The sequence below is a fragment of the Saccoglossus kowalevskii genome, chromosome 13 (genome assembly GCF_978046115.1).
Source record: "Saccoglossus kowalevskii chromosome 13, keSacKowa6.1, whole genome shotgun sequence".
NCBI lineage: Eukaryota > Metazoa > Hemichordata > Enteropneusta > Harrimaniidae > Saccoglossus > Saccoglossus kowalevskii.
In genome coordinates this window covers 15,096,339-15,117,889 of record NC_140653.1, presented here as the reverse complement: position 1 = coordinate 15,117,889, position 21,551 = coordinate 15,096,339, and the positions used below count along the sequence as shown (strand labels likewise).

The 21,551-nt window shown below is 36.9% G+C and overlaps 2 protein-coding genes across 2 annotated transcripts; both read right to left on the bottom strand.

The window, feature by feature from the left end:
- Positions 1 to 4,862: 4,862 nt before the first annotated feature.
- LOC100371340 (small ribosomal subunit protein eS17) lies at positions 4,863 to 12,977 on the bottom strand. Its single transcript, XM_002740728.3, has 4 exons — positions 12,896 to 12,977; positions 12,426 to 12,577; positions 5,993 to 6,164; positions 4,863 to 5,013 (listed from the first exon to the last, which is right to left on the bottom strand). Exons 1-4 carry the CDS (start codon positions 12,896 to 12,898, stop codon positions 4,936 to 4,938), a joined length of 405 nt encoding a protein of 134 aa, XP_002740774.1. The 5' UTR covers positions 12,899 to 12,977; the 3' UTR covers positions 4,863 to 4,935.
- Positions 12,978 to 14,222: 1,245 nt separating this feature from the next.
- Positions 14,223 to 21,346, bottom strand: LOC102802083 (uncharacterized). Its single transcript, XM_085506953.1, has 5 exons — positions 21,098 to 21,346; positions 18,226 to 18,317; positions 17,827 to 18,060; positions 17,197 to 17,219; positions 14,223 to 15,647 (listed from the first exon to the last, which is right to left on the bottom strand). Exons 1-5 carry the CDS (start codon positions 21,213 to 21,215, stop codon positions 14,900 to 14,902), a joined length of 1,215 nt encoding a protein of 404 aa, XP_085363079.1. The 5' UTR covers positions 21,216 to 21,346; the 3' UTR covers positions 14,223 to 14,899.
- Positions 21,347 to 21,551: the final 205 nt, after the last annotated feature.

Genomic DNA, 21,551 nt, shown 5'->3' with positions numbered 1-21,551 from the left:
TAGATTCTGATCAAATGTTTGATCAGAATATAATAACATGTGATCAGAATATAATAACGTTTGATCAGAATCTAATAACATTTGATCAGAATATAATAAAGTTTTATTAGAATATAATAACATTTGATCAGAATATAATAACGTTTGATCAGAATATAATAACGTTTGATCAGAATATAATAACATTTAATCAGCATATAATAACAATTTATCAGAATCTAATAACGTTTGATCAGCACATAATAACGTTTGATCAGAATATAATAACATTTGATCAGAATATAATAACATTTGATCAGAATCTAACAATGTTTGATCAGCACATAATAACGTTTGATCAGAATATAATAACATTTGATCAGAATATAATAACATTTGATCAGAATCTAACAATGTTTGATCAGCACATAATAACGTTTGATCAGAATATAATAACATTTGATCAGAATATAATAACATTTGATCAGAATCTAACGTTTGATCAGCACATAACGTTTGATCAGAATATAATAACATTTGATCAGAATATAATAACATTTGATCAGAATCTAACAACGTTTGATCAGCACATAATAACGTTTGATCAGAATATAATAACATTTGATCAGAATATAATAACATTTGATTAGAATATAATAACGTTTGATCAGAATATAATAACGTTTGATCAGAATATAATAACATTTGATCAGAATATAATAAAGTTTTATTAGAATATAATAACGTTTTATCAGAATATAATAACATTTGATCAGAATCTAACAACGTTTGATCAGCACATAATAACGTTTGATCAGAATATAATAACGTTTGATAAGAATATAATAACGTTTGATCAGAATACGATAACGTTTGATCAGAGTATAATAACGTTTGATCAGAGTATAATAACGTTTGATCAGCACATAATAACGTTTGATCAGAATATAATAACGTTTGATCAGCACATAATAACATTTGATCAGAATATAATAACGTTTGATCAGAATATAATAACATTTGATCAGAGTATAATAACGTTTGATCAGAATATAAAGGCAAGTGATCAGAATATAATAGTTATAGTGCATCTAAGACAGTTACGGCTTTCCATAGCCCGGGACTATGGATTGAATATTACATGTATAGCGGGGTCAGCTAATGTAGGTCAGGTAATCGCAAGTCAAGCGAACCGAATGTTGAGGTAATCGCAAGTCAAGCGAACCGAATGTCAAGACATTTGGACGTTACAATAACCGAATCTTATGACAATTGAATGTAATAGAATGAACAATGACAAAATAATATTGTAGCAATTACACAATAATGAAATAATTAAGAAATAAAGTTGAAATAATGAAACAATAGCAATAGGATGCTGCAGTAATAACACAATAATGGAATAAGCACAAAATAATGTTTAAATAAAGACCAAATAACCGAATAATGACCAAATAATAACCAAACAAGTTTCCAAATAAAGACCAAACAACTAAACAATGTTCAAATAATGACACCAAGCTAATTTTGGCGGTATTCTCACCCCATAATAGGCAACGCATCAAATGCTATTGTTCCTTGAGCTTGTAGAAGATTTCTTAATTGGTCTACATATGCTATGAAATGTATAACATATTGGACGAAACTTCGAAAATTGCTTGTAAATATATTCCCATAAAATGTTATTTTACGGCACGGTGTACAATATTGAGTGTACGGGTATTAAATAAAGGCCACATTGTTTTACAAAAATGTAAAACCGGAAAAAAATGTGTATTTCGTTCGTATATTTATGCACATATTCAAAAGATGGCGCGTTGTTCATTGCATTGGCCTAGGATAGTGACTGAATAGATAAATAAATAAATACAGTTGATCGTTGTGTGTTTAGTTCAACACAATACAAAGTTGGAAATGAATACCATTTTGTAATGATAATTTGTCGGTTTATTTAACATTTGAGATCCAAGTATATCCTGGCTGGGTACAGAGATCTTCCCATCGAAGAAAAAAATATTTAACTATTTTCTTCATCAGAGATTAGAATCATTCATAGTCTTGCTGGTGTAAACTGTAGTTGGTTGGCTAAAGTTGTAGTTATCATTTCCTGAAACTGTATTACTTGGGGCTCATGTCCTCAGTATATTGTGATATTCATTAGTCAAATAAATCGAATAAAATGTGCTTTGCCCAATTAATCCAGTGATTATTGGTAATGGTGTAATTCACTGAGGGTCGTAAATAAAATGCGGTCAAAGACCATTTTCCGTCCACTGCAATATCCCGCGTTATGCGTGAAATGGAACGTAAAAACAGGACAAACAAAGGTCATAGCAGGGTCATGGCGCCGTAGCAGCGACAAACATCGCTTAGGATTCGACAAACGCGAAATTATTTTTTGGGGATATTTCCATGTTAATAATGTGCTGTACACATTTGACGATGGTCAATTTCAATGAAGTAAGGGTATTTAAACGCAATATTCCGCTGTAAAAGATCTGCCTTTCAAGTTTAAAATCGAATCGTTCGATTTTGCGATAGACGTTCGGTGCGAGTCTTTCACGCAACTCGCGAAATCTCAAAGACTTTTATTCTAATATAATGCAAGTCATTTAATGCAGGATGCGGGAGACGATCCATCCAAATATAAAAGACACCCGGAAAATTGCTGGCGACTTGACAAGTATGCGTTTTTATTCACATACACGAGCATATTGTGCACACTACCGACACGAAACAGTCCCTAGCGCCGACAGAGGGCGCACGAATATATTATAGATAATAATTCAAGCGTCGAGCAAACAAAACAATATCTAAAAATTGTACAATTAACAGTTGTATTTTTTCTCGAAAAATTGTAAAAACCAAGGCAATGTTTGAACTAAATTAAATTTGAACGTGTTTCAAACGGAATTCAGTCTATGAAATCACAATTTACCCACAATCCTTCGCAATACAATCAAGATGGTGCACTGTATAATACTGGTCGAATGTCTGGAGAATGAAAAGTGACATAAAAATCACTTAACTTTATTAATGAAAGTATTTATATTGAATTTGTCAGCACATGGATTCTTAAGTTTGTTCTAAATTAAAACCCAGCCAAATTGGTTTCAAATCCGTCACCAAAGTCAAGGCTTTTGTATCTATGTTACTGTAAAATGACTAATTTTCACTGGGTTTAAATTTCACTGATTTGCCATTTCAGGCATATTCAGTGGGTTTTAAATTCACAGTTTCGTCATTTAGATAATGTGTTCTATGCTAAATTTTACATATTCACTGGTTTTTAATTTAGCGCATTTTCCAGTCAGCGAAATAAGCTAAATTAAAACCCAGTGAATAATTACCCCCTTTACAGTAATTAAAGTTCAAGCTACTACATGCAGAGGTTCAACAAAAACAAAAAGGTACATTGCCTGTAACTAAAGTTTTGTTAACCGTTAATTGAACTGCAGGTTACAATTTGGATGTGGTTTGTCAAAAGTGAGCATGGTTTAAAAAATATTGGCATGGTCATAGCCCAGCAACATTTTCCCAGCACTCGTTAAAATCAGTCAGTGGCAATGTGCTCTTGATTTTCCTCTCCTAGTTTTTTAACGCATAGCACATTTCAATCCCCTTATAATCACAGACCACATCATTGGTTGATGCATAGTATCGCTCAGCACCCATTAAAGCATGTACACTTCGAGCCTCAGACTCGTGGAAAACAAATTTTTGACCTGTTTATTAATTTGGTTACATTATTGCATTAAATCATAAGCATCAGTCTCAAGTGAGCGCATCGTAGACTATTAAAGTGTTGCCAATAAATCGGCAAGGTTTCCTCACACTATGACTTGCTAAAAACCTGCCAAGTTAATTTTTTGTAGTTTATCATGTTTGTCAACATAATTATGTCTATTATGTGCTGGAAAATCCCCGTTGCAGCACTGCATGCGATTTAACTTTCTCGCACATCCTCAGATTTTCCCAGATAAATTCAACATCTTGTCTTGATCAGGATGTCTAATCTGATTTTGAATCTTTTCATATTCAAAATTGTCAAATATTTTGATTATGCAGTGTAAAGTTATCCACCAGCGATTAAACACATTTATACCCATAGAATTAGTTGAAGGTGTGGTTGACTTGGTTTTTATGCATTGTTCAGATATTGAACCTCGCTGCAGTCCTCGTCATTCACTGATTGCAATTCACGATTGCCAAAAACTTTGACCTTCCAGCAAGCAGTGCAATTTAGTCAAATATTCAGGGATTTGATTCCTTTGACCACACCAATTTGACCTGCATGGCTATGTCATGTTTACATTTTTCTCAACATGCGAATGTTTGATAACTGTTTCTCCCTGATCTGTCACGACAAGCTTGCCAATAAATTCCTTTATTAACAGGGACATGTACTTTTTAAATACAATGGCAGCTCATATTTTATTTTTTGCATGCAAACAATCTGTTCTTGCCAACCAGTCAATGCATAAAAGCTAAACAAGCGAGACTACACCCCGGTACTTATAGCAGAAATATGCCCAACGTGTTTTCCAGATAAATCTGTATAAATAATGAACAAAATGTGCTGAAAAGTGTAAACCACTTTAAATTCACGAGACAAGAGTATCGCTAACGCTAACTTTTAAACATTTCCCAGGGGTGGGTGGTGTCCTCTCAACAGGAAGTCTACTTTTATCTGCAAAATGTGTTAAATGCTGCGCTAAATGTTTGGTAAGACTGACAATCTAGAAAATTTCTAGCCTTAAAAATTAATCTGTTTAAGGTAGCCTCATCGAGAGGTGAAGTCAGGACAACTGACACTGGTTCTTTAAAATGTGGGTGAAAGAACCCCTCACTGATGTGTGTGTGGATATACAAGACTGAAAACATTTACACTGCCAATGTGAGATTCACTTTTAATCCTTTTACTGATGGAAATACATTAGAAGAATTCACTCAATATTACGTTCTGGGTCCCCTGAAACTCACACCAGGTGTGATTGGCTGTGTCACTTGCAGATTGGTAATACTGCCAAAATCCTGAAATGAACAAAATAGAAATTAGTAAGTTTAGATTCAACAAAAACAACATGGACTTCATTCCAAATTATTGAAGGATGTTATCGCCGATGTCTAAACTGTACACAGTTCAGATGTGTGAAGTATCCAAGTGAAAATTTAAACGCAAATCTGAATGTACAATGAGCGTCTTGGCAGCACTTTTTTTTTTATTGGACAGGTAGTGACAGATGTTACAAAAGCCAATTATATCACATTATATAATTTGTATTACATGGCATGATCCATACAAAAATCACCCAAATAACCATATGCAGGATTGTAGACTAAATTAATATCTGTCAGAGGAAAAGACATTTACCAATCATTAAATAGTGGGGTTCATAATAATAGTCAAACTACTGTAAATACTTTATTTTAGCTGGAATTAATTTTCGCTAAAAAAACCTTTTGGGTGTTTTGTGTGGAATTTATTTTCATTGATTTTTGGCGAGTTGAATTGTAAAATAGGAAAAAAATGTATATTCACTGGATTTTATTTTCACTGAATCATTCCTTCAAGAAAAATTAATTCAAATGAAAATAAAGCATTTTACAGTATGCTCATTGTGGAACTATGCAAAACGCAAGTAAGTGGAGTTGCGTGTGTAGAAATTTGTGTATCATAATTAGCAAGATGGAAATAGGATAACTTTTATATTATCTATAATGTGTTATATGTGTGTTAATTTCGTCATGCAGCATGCTTTTGAATTACAACACGTTATAACCACCACCTACCATTCAGGTTAAAAATTGTCCTTATTTTGCCAACAAATGGATGCATCTAATCTCTTTTGGGGTAACTTTATAATAAACTGCATGTGCATGTTAAATATAAATCTGTTAACATGCAAACTTGAGAATAAACTTACAAGAACTACTTTTATAAAAGATTGAGATTATGACAATTCGAAAGTAGATTTTGGGACCTAAAATCCGTATTTTATGGTAATCTTACCAAAACTTTCAACATCTCCTTTGTATCAGAGTCCACTTCAATGATGTCTTGTTCGAGAGCGGATACATCTGGCACAAAGTTGTCTCTCCTTTCTCGCTCCTCTTCTTGAAGCTTAATTGATATACCCCTGACTGGACCACGCTGAATACGCCTCATAAGATGGGTCACAAACCTGATGTGAAAAAATAAATGCAGTCAATGCAAAGCTACTCTAATACAAGAGTGTATGTAGGCTGTCGGACACCTAACAGTCAGACCAATCAAGAGGGGAGCTTGTTTGTTGACCAGTCTGATTTACACAGTAATCCTATCAATTCGGCAAACTAATTTACGAGGAAAAATTATTGTTATCCTCTTAGTTTGGCCACATGGTTAGTTTACTATCAACTTCAGCTGTTTGTTTTCCCCGCAATGAATAAAAATAAAACAAGTTAATGTTTTTCTGTTCTATGTACTTAACACCCCTGTTTTATCCATAAAGATGTATTGATGACTCCCAGACGTGGATGTGACACCGTTCGTAAACATGTTAATGATTTGATTGAGTGGGGACAAAGACAAGCACGTCTGTCTGCACGTCAAACTGGTGTCATATGCTAATCAGCAATTAGGGGAATAACTTGTGATTGGCTGTGACTTCGTGATTTTCCATAATGCTTGTTTTCAGGAAAGTATAATGAAATGTTGATAAATTACAACTGCATCTTTGATGACTGCAGCAAATGGCATTTTCATGAAGTGGTTGTTTCTTAAAAGACTTCAGTGTTGAGCACTGTTTACTGTAGTTTTCTCCACCAAGGTTGCAGTTTCCCATGAAATATAAATATATGCAAGATTGTTTTCTGCTCCTTGGTTAGTTTACAATTAATCTGTATGCGACTGTAAAATAAACAGTCAGTCATTTAGCTTTTCTTTCAAATTCTTCGTTTCACACACACAAACATGCACGCCAAAATTACTGTGAATAGAATTCACTGGTGTGTGACACTAGATTTGTATTTTTGACTGCCTGAAACATGGATGTTTTAGACAACTTTATTTTGTGAATTGCCGTTGCGAAAATTTCTTGCAAATGCGACATAAATATGGGACTTCTTGTCACTCACTAAAAGTCTTTCATTAGATTTAAAGCACACACACGATTTCTCTATGACAATGTCCTGAATCAACTCATTTTGTCAAAGCTACAACTAAGTTACTGCTATTCCGCAATCAATGCATCATGCAACCATGTTCGTTACCAAGAAAAACGTAACCAAAGAAACCTTGATTGTAATATGTCAGTCAACCTATCCAGCTACTTCAACACCAAAGGCGTTTCCACAAAAGTCGGTAGAGGTATTTTACAAATCCTTAAACATCAAACAATGCTATGGAGTTTATTAGGAGGCCAAGATAATGGGATTTAATGCTGCTGCACGAAAATACAAAAAAGCTCCATCTAACGTTGAAAGGGTGGGGGCAAGCAAAATTTTGATAAGAAACAATTTACATTTAGTGGTAGAAGACAGGGTTGAGGTTTTATGGCTTGCAATTAGATGAACCTGTTCTTATTTGGGTACTTCGGCAATGCGAGCTGGCGATTTCCATTACCATGGACACAATACTTGTGGTTAAAAGCGTTGTGTGACTGGTTCGAGACATTTATAAAGCATAACAAGCTAATCTTACTGTTAAAAACCTGTAGCACAAAGGTTACCTGCAGAAATGGAAGTGAAGTATTTTGACATTTATCCGCGACAAATGGCGAGATTTTACCTACATCTAAAACGTGAACGGCAGTTTTATTTGGTTCCGAACAAAACTGTAGATGTGAAAGGCACCAAGACTGAAAGTCTGCACTACGGGCGAAGAGAGAAGACACTTGAGATAACAGTTGATTTGACAGTGGTGTCAAATGAATATATTCTGCCTCCAATGATTATTTTCAAGAAATAAGGGAAACTAAAGTTACAATCTCTGCCTGGTTTTGTTGTGATCATCCAGGAGAGTTGATGTTGTGCTGGATTGACGAAATTTGAAGGCCATACTACTACTCAAGGTTGTTATTGGTTCATTTCAAGCACACATCACTGAATCAGTAAAGTCCAGATCTCGCAGTGTGAACACATTATCTGTCGTAATTCCAGGCTGCAGATCTTTGTATATAGAGGAAATAAATCCTGTGCGTTGGAAGAATTAGAAACGATTGAAGTCCACATTTCCAGCTTTCAAAACAAAAACACCCTTTGGCAAACAACTCAAACTATCAGTAAATTGTGGAAACATTTGGACTTACCGGTACCTCATTTGAAGAGTTATTACAAAAATATTTTCTCAAGCAGTCAATGAGACATGTTTTGGCATCAAAGGAGATTGGTAGTTGGTGACGCCATAGTCTAATTGTGTGCAAGAGCCCATTTATTGCTGATATTGTGGGATATTGGCAGTGTGATATCACACGACTTTATCACATGAAACGTGCATGATGCATGTGATAATGGAAAACACCAACAAGGATTTAAAAGAGTCGCATGAATTGCTAGACGATCACACAATCGTGAAAGAAAACTTCTCAAACTTTCAATGCAAATTATAAAGTCAAAAAACATTCACTTCAGAACGCTTTGATAGCGTACTTGCTTATTTGCTAAGCGTGCAATACATGGGTTTGTGAAAGCGGTGATAAATCTCATTTATGTTTGTGCAAGCGAACCTTCCCACTGCATTCTCTGATGCTATTACCGTAAAATTCCTTTTTGAGGCCGCAGCTCTAATAGAAGCCGCACCCCTAACTTGAGACATTGTTTCATGTTGAAATTGACAAGTTTTGATCCCAGGGAAAAGTCTGCAATATAAGCCGCACCCCAAACTTTCACAAACCAAACAGCCACCACATATTTCAGAAAAAGATATACCATTTAATTTTAAATTAAGGCATAATTTTTCGAACATTTCAATGATTCCTGACACTTAAATTTGAGTCTAATTAAGGTTTTCCGTAGTCATTGACGCTTATTCCAGAGTACAGGTTTATTGTGGGTAACGTGACTGGGTAAACTGCGTTTCGACAATGAGCTGTTATTATCTTCAAAAGTGTTAAATTCTTCTTCAATGCTCAGCTTATCTTTCGAAAACAACTAATTTCTTGATTTAAAAAAAAATCATGCCGTTTTTCCCATCAAAATCAAACCCAAACGATCGCACTACAACAACGGTAAATCTCTTCCGTGTTTCGTTTACCATGAGGTCGCTGAACTACATTAACATATTTAAATGAGCTATGGTAATTTAATCACGTTGGCACCATCCAGCGTTTCGATTGGTTAATTAGCGACTTGACCTATCAGGTCAACATAACAGTTTCAAGTCACTAAAGATGTTTGAACTAACATGGCGGATATCGTATCGGATCGGATCGAGCATTTATATGTGACCAAAATCATTCACTTGCGGTGAAACTAAGTTGAATTTTCACAACAATTCAACAAATTTATTTTTTGTACATTATTGTAATCACTACTGATCAATAATCAGCAATTGTAACACTTCGAAAACAAGTAAGTTATTCACTTGTGTGAAACGCAGCATGACCGTTACCGTGATCATTTGCTACTAAGAATGCATTCGTTTTTGTTTCGACTTCTTTTAGAATATACTTTTTGTTATCAAAAATAAGAAAATAAATATATACAGTAAAACCTGTCAAAACCGACCATGACTGGGACTGGGATCTATGGTCGGTTTTCAGAGGGAGTCGGTTTATTCAGGGTGGGCATAACTTTGATTGAAACAACAATTACATGTGCTGTAAACACGGGACAAATGAAAGACACCGGAGTTTGCCTCCGGTGATTATACATGTATTTACATTTATTGTATTGTTTCAATAAAATAATTTACCAAACAAGACAAGAATATTATGGTATGTACATGAAATCAATAAACATTAAAATAACTGTTGGAACAGATCGGGTAAGTATCGCGTATCGTAACTGAAGGCGTCCATTTTGAATGACATCACAACCTAAGTTCACGTGAGCTACATGTAATTAATATAATTTATGCAGACAGTTGATTATGCTGTTAAGTCAATGAATCAAATTACGATGTAAAAAAATCATCAATTTTTCACCGCTTTAAAGAACATCTTTTTTCTATGATTTTGTTCGTTCGAATTATGAAATTTTGGATATCTGTCAAGTAGCTGGAGTCTTTGTTTATTGCGAAGTTTTGTAATCTTGTCAACATGTCTAGCACATCGCCATGCGTCAAGTCACGGTCATCGTGGGGGTCAATAATTTGACTGTCGTTGTCATCGTTGTCTGTAGATTCATGGTTTTCTTTGTCTGCAATAAAATTCTCAACAATCTGTTGCTCCCACTCGCCGTCATACATTGCTTCAGTCGGTATACGTTCATCAAAGTGGAGGTATTCTACAACGCTACACTGTGTTTGCGGCTCTGCAACATGCTAAATAAGGTTTCCGAATTCTTTGTCATCGTCTGCTTCTTCGTCATCATAAATTTCAATCTTGAAGCCCCCTTTACGGAAACATTCGAAAACACAAAATTGTCGATCAGAATCGTTATGGAAAGAAGAAAACTCAATGTTTTGATCGTTGAAGAAGTGATAATGCAGTGTGCTTCACCGCAATTGAAGTTGATGACCCCGATCATTTGTTTATATCCGGGGTCATTACACTGTCCAGACATCACGCGATGCGATGGCGTGTGGTGTGAAAAACTTAATCAGTTGCTATTGTTTTACACGGGACGTTACTTGTAGTGTGAGATTTGATATTGTTTCTGTGACGTTCACGGTAAATTCAACACAATGCACACTTTTTAGGTCGGGCAGACCGGATTACTAGACAGCGGACGTGGTGCAACTGGTCGGATGGTCGATGTATTCAGTGTGAATATTGGACTTGGGGCCGATCAATGCGGTCGGTGTTCGGAGTAGACAGTGGTCGGATTTCACAGGTTGTTTTAACATAGGTGTCTATGGAGAAATTTCGGGACTACATAAATCGGTCGGTTCTGACAGTAGGTCGGTTTATCCAGGGGTCGGTTTTGACAGGTTTTACTGTATTACATTAAATAATATACTGAGTATTTTTTTCGTTATCATTTTTTTTTTTGACTGACTTTTTTTATTTTTTATTTTTATCAATTTCCCTGATGTCTAGATTAAACATGGAATGTACAGTCACTCTGCCGGAAGTCTGCACGGTTACTAAAAGAGTGACCGGTGCTAACGAATTAGTCTATTCAAGAGATTATAGTATACAGTACCGTAATCTGCAAATGCATACAAATCTATTTGATAGATATTATTTATTGTGCAGTATGTTATATAGTGTGAAATTTCGTTTGTGTACAAGTTTGTCTGTGTGTACAAATTCGAAAGTGCCTTAGAAACGCAACAAAGTTGCAATCGAGTGTCGTGCATCTCATTAGCATATCATTATCCCTTCTGGCCTTTGTTTTCTGAAAAAAATTCCCACTGTTACCGAAGTGAATGCTCTAATTAAAGCCGCACCAAGACTTCACGCATCTGAATTCGTCCATTGAAAAAATAAATTTTAATTAAAGCCGCGGAATTTTACGGTAGTTTGTCAACTTTCAACTGACGAACATGGAATGGGATTGCTTTCAAAGATTCACATATCACCATACATGGTTATGAAATTTGTATACCCTCATCTTAAAGTAGTTATAAATATTGCGTTTTAATTGTTACTGCAAAACGACTGTAGTTGCAAGTACATTCAAAGTACAATGCAAGATAATGATACAAGTATAGGAGTTCCTCATCCCCCTTCCCAATCATTGGCAATGGTATATGTCCTTCCTCAGAACATAGATCTGGAGGGGTGTATACAATTGTAATGTAGTTATTTTGATAGTAAAACAGCGTCTTGTACTACAATACTGCAATTCCATTTTTTCTTGTGGTCACAGTAATGCTCCAGTCAATGTCAACACCGACCCCTCCCACCTCGGGCGATACGGGACAAATATGGGGCATTAGACAGGGTTTACCGCCAAACTGTGCCCGTGGAGGTGGGGTAATAGCCGTGTTTCGTGTCCCGTCATCGCTAGCATCGCTAGTAGTCTGCTGATAGCAAGCATGGCGAACAGTGGCGATTTGTGGAAGAAATGTGGGGGTTTGTTTTGGTTGGGGATTTGCCTATCCATCTTGCCCCAGGAGGTGGGGCATTTGGCAAATTTTACAACAATAATTTCCAAATCCCCCACTAAACCCAGAGGTGGGGAGGGTGGGGGTTGACATTGACTGGAGCATAAAACTACTGTACAACTACAAGTCCTATAATTAAAATATACAAGATATATTGAAAAAAAAATTAAATTAAATTTCATACCCATGTCACACCAACAATGAATGATTATTTTATTGAGACTGAATATATGTGAATAAAAGCACCTACCCAGCAATCTTGTTTCGTAGCTTCTTGCTCGGAATGATGGCTATTTCTTCACAAACTCTCTTATTGGTGTGAAAATCAAGTGTCAGGCGAGTGTAATATTTCTCAATAATTACACGCGCCGCCTTCTTGATTGTTTTAGTCCTGACACGACCCTAGACAGAGAAGCACGTGGCACCTTTAGTAACGAATATGCATGCTATGACCAAGAATTTACGTAAAACACAAATGAAAGTAAATCGTCGTCGCTACACGACCGGTTCACAATATACTAATCTATAAACATGGCTGCCGAGAGATACACTCTTCCAAAACATGCATCGTTTCTAGTTTAATAGTAACACGATATGCCAGAAATTTATCTTAACGGGACAACAATATATTAAACATCCAGTCGGTCGTTATAATTTCGAAAAGGTTTCAGTCTAACTCGTGGATGGATTGGATATTATTTACAAAACATGTCTACCCACCATCTTGGATTCGAGCTTAGGGTGAAAGAGACCGAATTGAACTCTGGGAAATCCAAACGTAGTCTGTCGTTGGTGGCAGCAATCTTATCCATTTCATAATGCAAATCACAGCGTATTCATAAAAAAAGTACGACTTTATGAAACAACACTATGATTGTGAAATGCACAAGAAAATAAACATATCAAATGAATAATACTGGAAACAACACTTTGAGTTATACACTCCGCATTTACAAACCCTTATCTGTATTATATTGATAATTTTACTAGAAATGTTGTCGAATTTTAATAAATTAATGAGCACATAAATAAATGAATGAATAAACCACTGACAAACAAACAAAGACACGAATTAATTATTTAATTAACGTAGTAAACAAAACATACATACAATCGGCATTTTATTATATATCGAAAAATTCATTCTTAACCGCTTTTAAAATCTGTATTGATAAAATGATAGAATAGAAATAATAGAAAATTGCAAAATATTCCCGAGCCTGAGAAAGTACAGTACTTGCGAAAAAAGCCCGGCTGCGCTAGTACGATATAGAATGTTGAAGACATTGTTCTTTTTATTTCAAAGGTTGTGACATGGAGTCTGTATACGATTACTACAAAACTAAACACTGTCAATGATCATGATTTAATATAAATACTTAAAAAATACTGTAAAACTGTGTCTATTAGTGATAATGAGTGACGTCGTCGCTTACGATGATGAATTTATACTATTTGTATTACTAGTCTGAGATTTATACAACTCTCAAGTTCAAGTTGGCCGCTAGTGTGCATAATTCCTAACACACTTTCAGAAGATTAGCATATATTTAATGTGTAATATAGAGATATCCAAATCACAAAATTCTTAGACTTATTTGTCATGTTTACTCAGTGTTTTCTTCAGGCATGTGAACAAAACTGACTCCTAGTACTCGACCCCCTAGCTGCCCGGGGATCGTAAAAATAAATTCTGATCCACTCTTCAAACGAATATGGGTCTATCAATAATATTACTCTTATATCACAAACCCATTTATTTTGCGCATGACAGCGAATGTTGTTACGAACGAAAGTATACAGGGTTCTTAAAAATCTGTTGTGGGATAACATTACATGCTAATGGCCATTCGTGGCACCATAATTAGTTGTGCCGTGTAAAAAACAAATTTCAACCCGTCAAACGATAGAACTGTGATTGTTTCGGGAAAATGCACCTCCATTAAAATCATCGTCCTCAAATCTTCATACGTTGAAACAAGATTTGTATATAGCGCCCTCAACCGGCGTAGTAGTAAACCAGATCATTATATTATCTTTGCACACATTGTAGTAAATACTATACTTTATTACGTCACACAAAAACATACATTGAATAAAGTACTTACAGAAGTTATTTTCTTGTAAACGGCGAATTATTATATAAGTAATGCACCACAAGGATATACTTTTATTTAATCATTTCTGAAATTTGATAAAATCGCCAGCACCACTTTTAACAATAATGCTGATAGTAATGACAAGCACGCTATTTTGCTAACAGCTAGCACATAACACTGGGCAGTACAAGGCGACACTTGCCGGCGTCAATCTTTTCTTTTTTTCTTTTTTTAAATAAAACAGAAAGTCGAGTGGACATACCAGAATCACAAATATTATTTCTTCATATGCCCACTCTTGGCTCAGAATTGTTAGCTTGGATAGATGGCACGATATCAGTAAACAGATCGACAATGTAGGATTCTGAGCAATACTAGTATGTTATAATATCATGTAACCACGTGACTAACTAGTTGAATACACTGTAAACCAATGACATCGTCGATATCCTTGTATTGCAGCTGACCTAAATTAGGAAATGTAATATTTACTGTGTGGTCACATTGGGCTTCATATTGTCACTTCATCCACTTTTGTACGTTTCTACAGATATTGCATTATTTTAATAATTATAAATATTTTGTCATGGCATGCAGAGTTGGCACCAACAGTCAGAATTCAGAACTATTGTTCCTCGATATGTTCCTTAATGTCGTTCGACTCATTCACGCTTTCTCCCCTCAATGATTGTCTGCTGCCGACCGGTGTATCAGACTTTTTAGTTTCTCGTTCTGATTTGATCGTCGACGCTGATGGAGATCTAGAAGTGTTTTGTTGTGATGGCGTGTCATTCATTTGCAATATTTCTTCCGCTACCTCCTCCGGTGCCTCACTGGTTTTGCGTTCCGAGTGTTTCGATGAGTGTGGACGATCTTCAGATTCAATCGGCGATTCGGTTTCCTCACGTGGAGAATCTGGGGCCTTCTCAGGTTGATTCTGTACAGCTTGTGTGTGGGGGTCATTTAGTGCATCTTTTCCCGTTTCGCTGTCGCTTTTCTTTTTTGTTTCATGTTGTTGTTCCAGCGCATCGTCAACATGACCGTTCGACTCGTCTTTCTCCGTCCGCTTCTGTGGCTTTTCGCTTTGTTTAGCGTCCTTTCTTTTTCTGGTTCGTCCCTTCTTTCCATCTTCGTGTTCGTCGTCCATAAGATTTTGAATCAAGTGTCTGCCAGACGTGGTATGGGAACGTGGTGTCGATTGGCTCTTGCTTTCAAATGACTCACTCTCGTAATAATGCTCTGACTCCGAGTCGAGTTGCGTCAGTTCCATTCGGTCCAGGGCACGCCTCTGCTCCGTCAAATTGATCTGCAAGTTATACTCATCATCGTCATTTGGGATATGCTGTGGGTGATCACTAATGGCGCGATCGATGCTGAAAGTAATGAACAAAATTTATGTGTTATGAGATGTCATGCATTGTTAAAACGAACGGACTTGAACAGGTGATACCCAGAGGGCGCAACGCCAAAAGACAGGGCTCCGGTCACAGTCACTTGGGGGCTGAAAATCAATAGATACTAATTTTTTAAAAAAAATCATCCGCTATACGTATATAAATAAACAAGTTGTGAAACATGGCACCTAGTAAATCGACACCCTGTCGGTTTCAAATTTCGATTTCTTACCTTAAAATGCGAAACAAAATTTTTTAGAGGAGACCAGGTGTTACGTTAATAACTATTGTTCATAATCGCTAACTTGGTTTTATTCAAAACTGCACAAATCCTGCGTTTTCTGATGATATCCGACGATTTCATGAACGAAAATGGTCAGCAGCCAGAATCAAGTGGGATTCGCCCAGAGTTCTGGGTAAATCAAGGAAATACTCGCTGTTACGGCACGCCTGATTGGTTGAAAATGAGTATGCGCACTAGGTGCCATGTTTCATAACTTGTTTATTTATATACGTATAATGGATGATTTTTTTTTAAATTAGTATTTATTGATTTTCAGCCCCCAAGTGACTGTGGCTCCGGTACCAATGCAAGTAAAGAAACCATCGGTTGAAATCGTGTGACATACACATGAGTCAGTTTTGGAGCCGTCACATGTTTCGGACATTCTTCGAGCAAATTGAACTCCTGAATGATGACCTGATGAAAGGAGCTAAAACTGTTCTTAAGCGCAGTACAGTGTATTCCGTCGTCAATATGGGGGTCCCATGCGACTGTCAGGAAATTTGAAATCATAAATTAGAAGTTAAAGGGTGGTGGTCTTCACGCAGCGCGTGTTCGAATTTCATGTAAACAACAATGTATTTTACACGCGTTGTATATGTCGCTATGAGTCCCATATCGAACAGGCGCGGCGCGAGGACCACCGCCCTTTAAGTGCCCCACGACCCATGACGAGATGTCACTTGGTACTACTTAGGATGACGCGCCATTTAAAACAACTAGACTTCCACTAAACATGAACTTCGAGGCGTTAAAGGGGGGGGGGCAGTCGTCGTGCCGCGTCCTGTTCGATATGGGTCTCATAGCGACATATACAACGCGTGTAAAATACATTGTTTATTTACATGAAATTCGAACACGCGCTGCGCGACGACCACCACCCTTTAAACTTAACATTGTGTTGTACTGCCTTTAACGATCAATGTGGGTAGAAGTATAGAAGTATAGTCCAATCAGGTCAGGCGTGTTATGTCACGTGATTTATCTTATATAAACACATAGTATGTTTGTACATAACTTATCGTACATTTATCAATCTCGTTCCCCCAAATCAGCGTATATGCACGACAGAGAAGCTGATACAGACTCTGGGCACGCAATTCCACCGTGGCGTGGCGTTTTCCCACTGAAGACAATACAAACGTCTACCCGATAACTATGGATATAACCATGTTATAAATAAATGTAGATTGGATACAAGTTTTCAAAAAAGACACTGATAACTTCATGACATTTTGTACTTACTCCGCTATGAGAATATCACCTTTCTGTTATTCGACACATCAGAATATGAAACACATAAAAAAGAGATAAAATAAAGTTAGTTACTACATGTTTAATTAGATTCACGACTAACCATATAAACGGTGTGTGTTCAACAGGGTAGTCATTAGGAAGGTGTCTCAGGCTAAAAATGCGGTTGCTGGCCAGCGTGCGCGACAGTTAAAAGCGGATGCTCATGTTTTTTTTGGATTTCTACCAAAATCTTGTATAAAATTAAAGAACTTAAAAGATAAAAAGACACTCGGACTCATAGCACCAATTTTGAGCATTTCAGACCGTATTTAGCTCATATGGATGTGCTGGTAAAAGCATTTGTGCAAAGTGGGCGAGAGAGGGCGTAGTAACAAAACACACGGAATGTCCATGCCAAGTGCATTGACAGTCTAGATTTGATTGTTATAATTATTAATAATTTGCACATTTGGCGGTTGCATTGAATTATTTAATTCAGGGAATTAGACCATAGACCTTGCAACTTGAATGTATTGAACGGATGGTCGTGTCTGCTTCTTTCACCTGATCGTTGCACATCATTACAAATGTCTCCCCCCACGCTGACGCCCCGAAAATATTGCCTGGGATTGTTCTTACATTGAGAAAAGCCTGTGACGAAAGATGCTGTAGATCTCTATTGGTTCTCACGACCACGGAGTGACTGCTGCTGAACACCCTCCGACAGCCAGTCAGTTGCACTTCCAATTCCCGCACCTTTGCAGATTGTTGCTTATCCACTTGGTACATCATGCTGCGTTTTTTTTTCTCGATGATTTTCACTAAATTATCACACTCACTGGCAATGTCATGTTTAATGAGGGCACCCTTGTGCTGGAATAAAAACGAAAAAAAAAAATAATAATAGAGCAGTGTCCCCCATAAATACAAGTCCGCGAGCTACATGCATAACCGCAAGAAGGCGGTAAACAACGATACGTCGTAAACGGGGTCGTAAAATAGTGGCGCCGCACAGTATCTGATGCCATCAAAACTTACCTTTATCTTTTCCACCAGGACACCTAGCTTTTTCATAAAATCGGTTAACCGTTGGTTCTCGTCTTCTAAATATTTCAAGTTTTTTATCACTTCTGCCTGAAATAAAACAAATTAAAAAATGTATCTTTCAATGACTGGAGATCCGCTGATTTGTATGGGTCTCGCGGTAAAATAAAGCGCCGTCGCGTCACGGAGAAATCATGGTTGCTATTGCGACGTTCAGCAAACAAATCGATTGTTTCTACGACAACCCCACACGTATTTCACTTATTGAATGCGCCGAGGTAAAATTAAATAGAATAAAAATAAAATAATAAATAAAAATCAAGACTGTATCATACATCATATTACATGTATAACATATATCATCGCCCCCAAGTGTTCATAAATGTTATTCATGTCGTGTCAGAAAGATTACCCGCCCTCTAGTGTCGGATGAAATTTGAACTTTGCTTCACATCCGGGATCAGTGACATTTACAATGACAAATAGCATGTATCAAACCACGGATCCGAAGAGCTAAACAAACTACCCTGAATTCGGTAGCTGTTCGGTTTACATACACGTTTGGTTAGATTTAATATCGAAACGCTCACTAATAAGAGGGTCGGCAAAGGGTATTTTCGTAAGCTGTAATCAATTGTTTTTATTTTCGTAATAATGTAATTTAAATAAATGAAACAAAAGTAAATTCGTAGACATGGGCAAGGTGTAAAATGTAATCAGCTATTTTATTCATCCGTGATTTGTACAAATATATTATTTTTCGTAAGCGTATAAAGCATTTTCCAAATTAAATGTCGTAATTCGTACGCAATTTCCAATTTTGATTCTTAAACACAAGTTTATTATAAAATGTAATTAGGAATTCGCTTTATCTGTAACGTAAATATTTTTTTACTGTAAATGGAACTTTCATTTTATTTCCTGTAAAAACGTAAAATGCCGTTTTTAGTTCCTGTAACCTGTACCAGCTATCCCCCTGCCTTCCATCTAGTAAGTTAACGCCATGAATTTAAAACGCTATGAATTTGAAACTAAGTGGCGTGTGAGTGACCCTGAAGTGACCCCATCTCGGGCGGCTGACATCTTAATAATGCAACGTAACAATGAAATAGACACTTGAACTGAGTAACCTATGCAAATCTACACACAGAATGGGAAAAATACAAGGAAAAGACAATACAAAAATTTAAAATATTCAAAAATATACCACATATATTTGAAAACGTGTATTTTACCGCAACATCGTTCTCAAAAACAAATTTTCCTCAAAACTAAAGAAGCAAAAACAGTAATCTGCACTGTTTTTCCACTATGATCCCCGAGCATAAAATTGTCACCCCTTAACGCATATTCCATTGATACTCCAGTGCCGTTGTTGTCTTAAAGAATGTTTCATTATTCGCCGGTTCCAAACAGCCATATGCATTGTTTATATGTTACAGGCTATTAAGTTGCAAGTCGACTAAAACAAACAGTTTGCAAGAATGACCAGCAACGCACCGTTTCAAATAAAAACATGTTAAAAGCACCGGCTCATGGCAAATCCATTTTTTTTCTCCGACGCATGTACATTCAAATCACCTTTTTGCCCGGGTGTATGTTGTGAGCGTACGTGGTGTTGTCCTGGCGAGCGTGTTGCTACAACAGGTAGGAATCGATACGAGGCATGCTGTACTTGATTCCTTATCACAACTTCGGAAACAGCGAATGAATTGAGGTCTGTGATTGCCTTCTCGAATTATAAAAAAAGTGTTGTCAACATTTGTTAAGATTAATGTTTTGAGTATAGAAAATGTGATTACGCTTTTAGTGCTCATTTATTATAGTGGACGCGGGGACAGCATTTCTCTAGCGCGTTCTTTAAGCTTGCCCCGAGTGCATGAAATTAAAGGACGCCTTTAATCATTGATCAACCGATTTTTTCGAGCGTGAGTGAGCACGGTGCCGATAACAAAACGAAACTAGGCGTGATTCATCATGTTGTAACAAATGTCGGCAAGATAATTTTAATAATGCGTTCGGTCCGGCACCAGTACGGTCGCGGGACAGATCGCCGCCACTGTCGTGATATTGGACGTATATATACATATACTGGCGCTCAGTGAATATATATTTTCGCTGTCTGGTTAGCTTTTTGTTAAATCAATATGTGGAGGCCGTTCTGGTGTACTCGACTGTGCTTAGCAACACTGACAACAACAACGAGGTCGATGTAAGTTTCTCGTAGCGTAGCAGAGCATTGCTAGGATTGTAATCAGATAAGATAATAACGTTTTTTATTCAATAACGACTAAATGCATGGAGACAATTGTCATGTACAGCAATCAATCAATACGGGGTCATGACCCTCTCCGGAGTTTGGACATTTTGTTTTATTCGCTACATCAAAGGGGCGAGGGGGTCACAGAACAAAGCAGTATGATTTGAACGCAAGTATTATGCCCTGTCGACAGTATCTAGCACATCCGTTTTTGTACACAACCATGATTTGTATAAAGCCTACGGAGAGCCCACTGACAGATTACGCGGACTAATCCCAATATTGGAGGTATGAGTTACTATAGCAACAGAAGTATGTTTGCACACACAGAAGGAATCAATAATAGACTGTTTTTACGAGCGACTGACACGAGCTTTTGTATGTAAAGTGATTTCATTAATAGCAGCGAGTGGTTTCTGTAACGGGTTATACGGTAGTTAACTGGCTGTGATCGAGCCCCACAGGTGTCTTATGAGCATTTCGACGGTATTATGAATATATACATACATACATACATATCTATATACATATGTAATGCAACATGCAGCTACAAAGAAAATGTGTCGGCAATTTAAGCCCGGCATTATTAATCCCGTAAAGGTGTACTTGCCTTCTTTTCACGTAGTGGTTGTGTACTAATAGAATGGAAGGCGCTGTGTGCACCCCCTCTGCTCTGTACCTCCCGCTTCTGCTGCCGACTGTGAGCGCTTCTGGAACCCCTCATGTTTGTATACGATGCTACAGCTCCCCTTCACTCAGCTATGTGAATCCAGACTGATAAGTGCGCTTAGTTAGTACCCGGAGACAGCGGCAATAAGTCAGCTTTCAACACAGGTAGATACGATGAGTGTGCATATAAGACAGTGACGTCACTGTTTACATATGGCCATTCAACCAATGACAAGCGGCAATCAGCAGCACGCACTCAAACTAATCAGGCGTCAGACGTCAGAATTACCAAACGTGTATCAAATGTCGCGGTCCACAGTCGCCACGAATTAGACACGAATTATTAGTACAAGCATATCAGCGATACCCTTCAATGACTTTCGTCTATTTA

Bases quoted from the DNA above. Each gene is read 5' to 3' on its own strand.
- LOC100371340 (XM_002740728.3), bottom strand. The intron at 6,165-12,425 runs GTAGGTGCTTTT...TTTTCACATCAG, and splicing joins CTACGAAACAAGATTGCTGG to GTTTGTGACCCATCTTATGA. The intron at 5,014-5,992 runs GTAAGATTACCA...TGTTCATTTCAG, and splicing joins AGGAGATGTTGAAAGTTTTG to GATTTTGGCAGTATTACCAA.
- LOC102802083 (XM_085506953.1), bottom strand. From the start codon at position 21,215: ATGAGGGGTTCCAGAAGCGCTCACAGTCGGCAGCAGAAGCGGGAGGTA. The intron at 18,318-21,097 runs GTACACCTTTAC...TATTTCAGGCAG, and splicing joins ACTACGTGAAAAGAAGGCAA to AAGTGATAAAAAACTTGAAA. The intron at 17,220-17,826 runs GTAAGAACAATC...GTCGAATAACAG, and splicing joins CGTCACAGGCTTTTCTCAAT to AAAGGTGATATTCTCATAGC.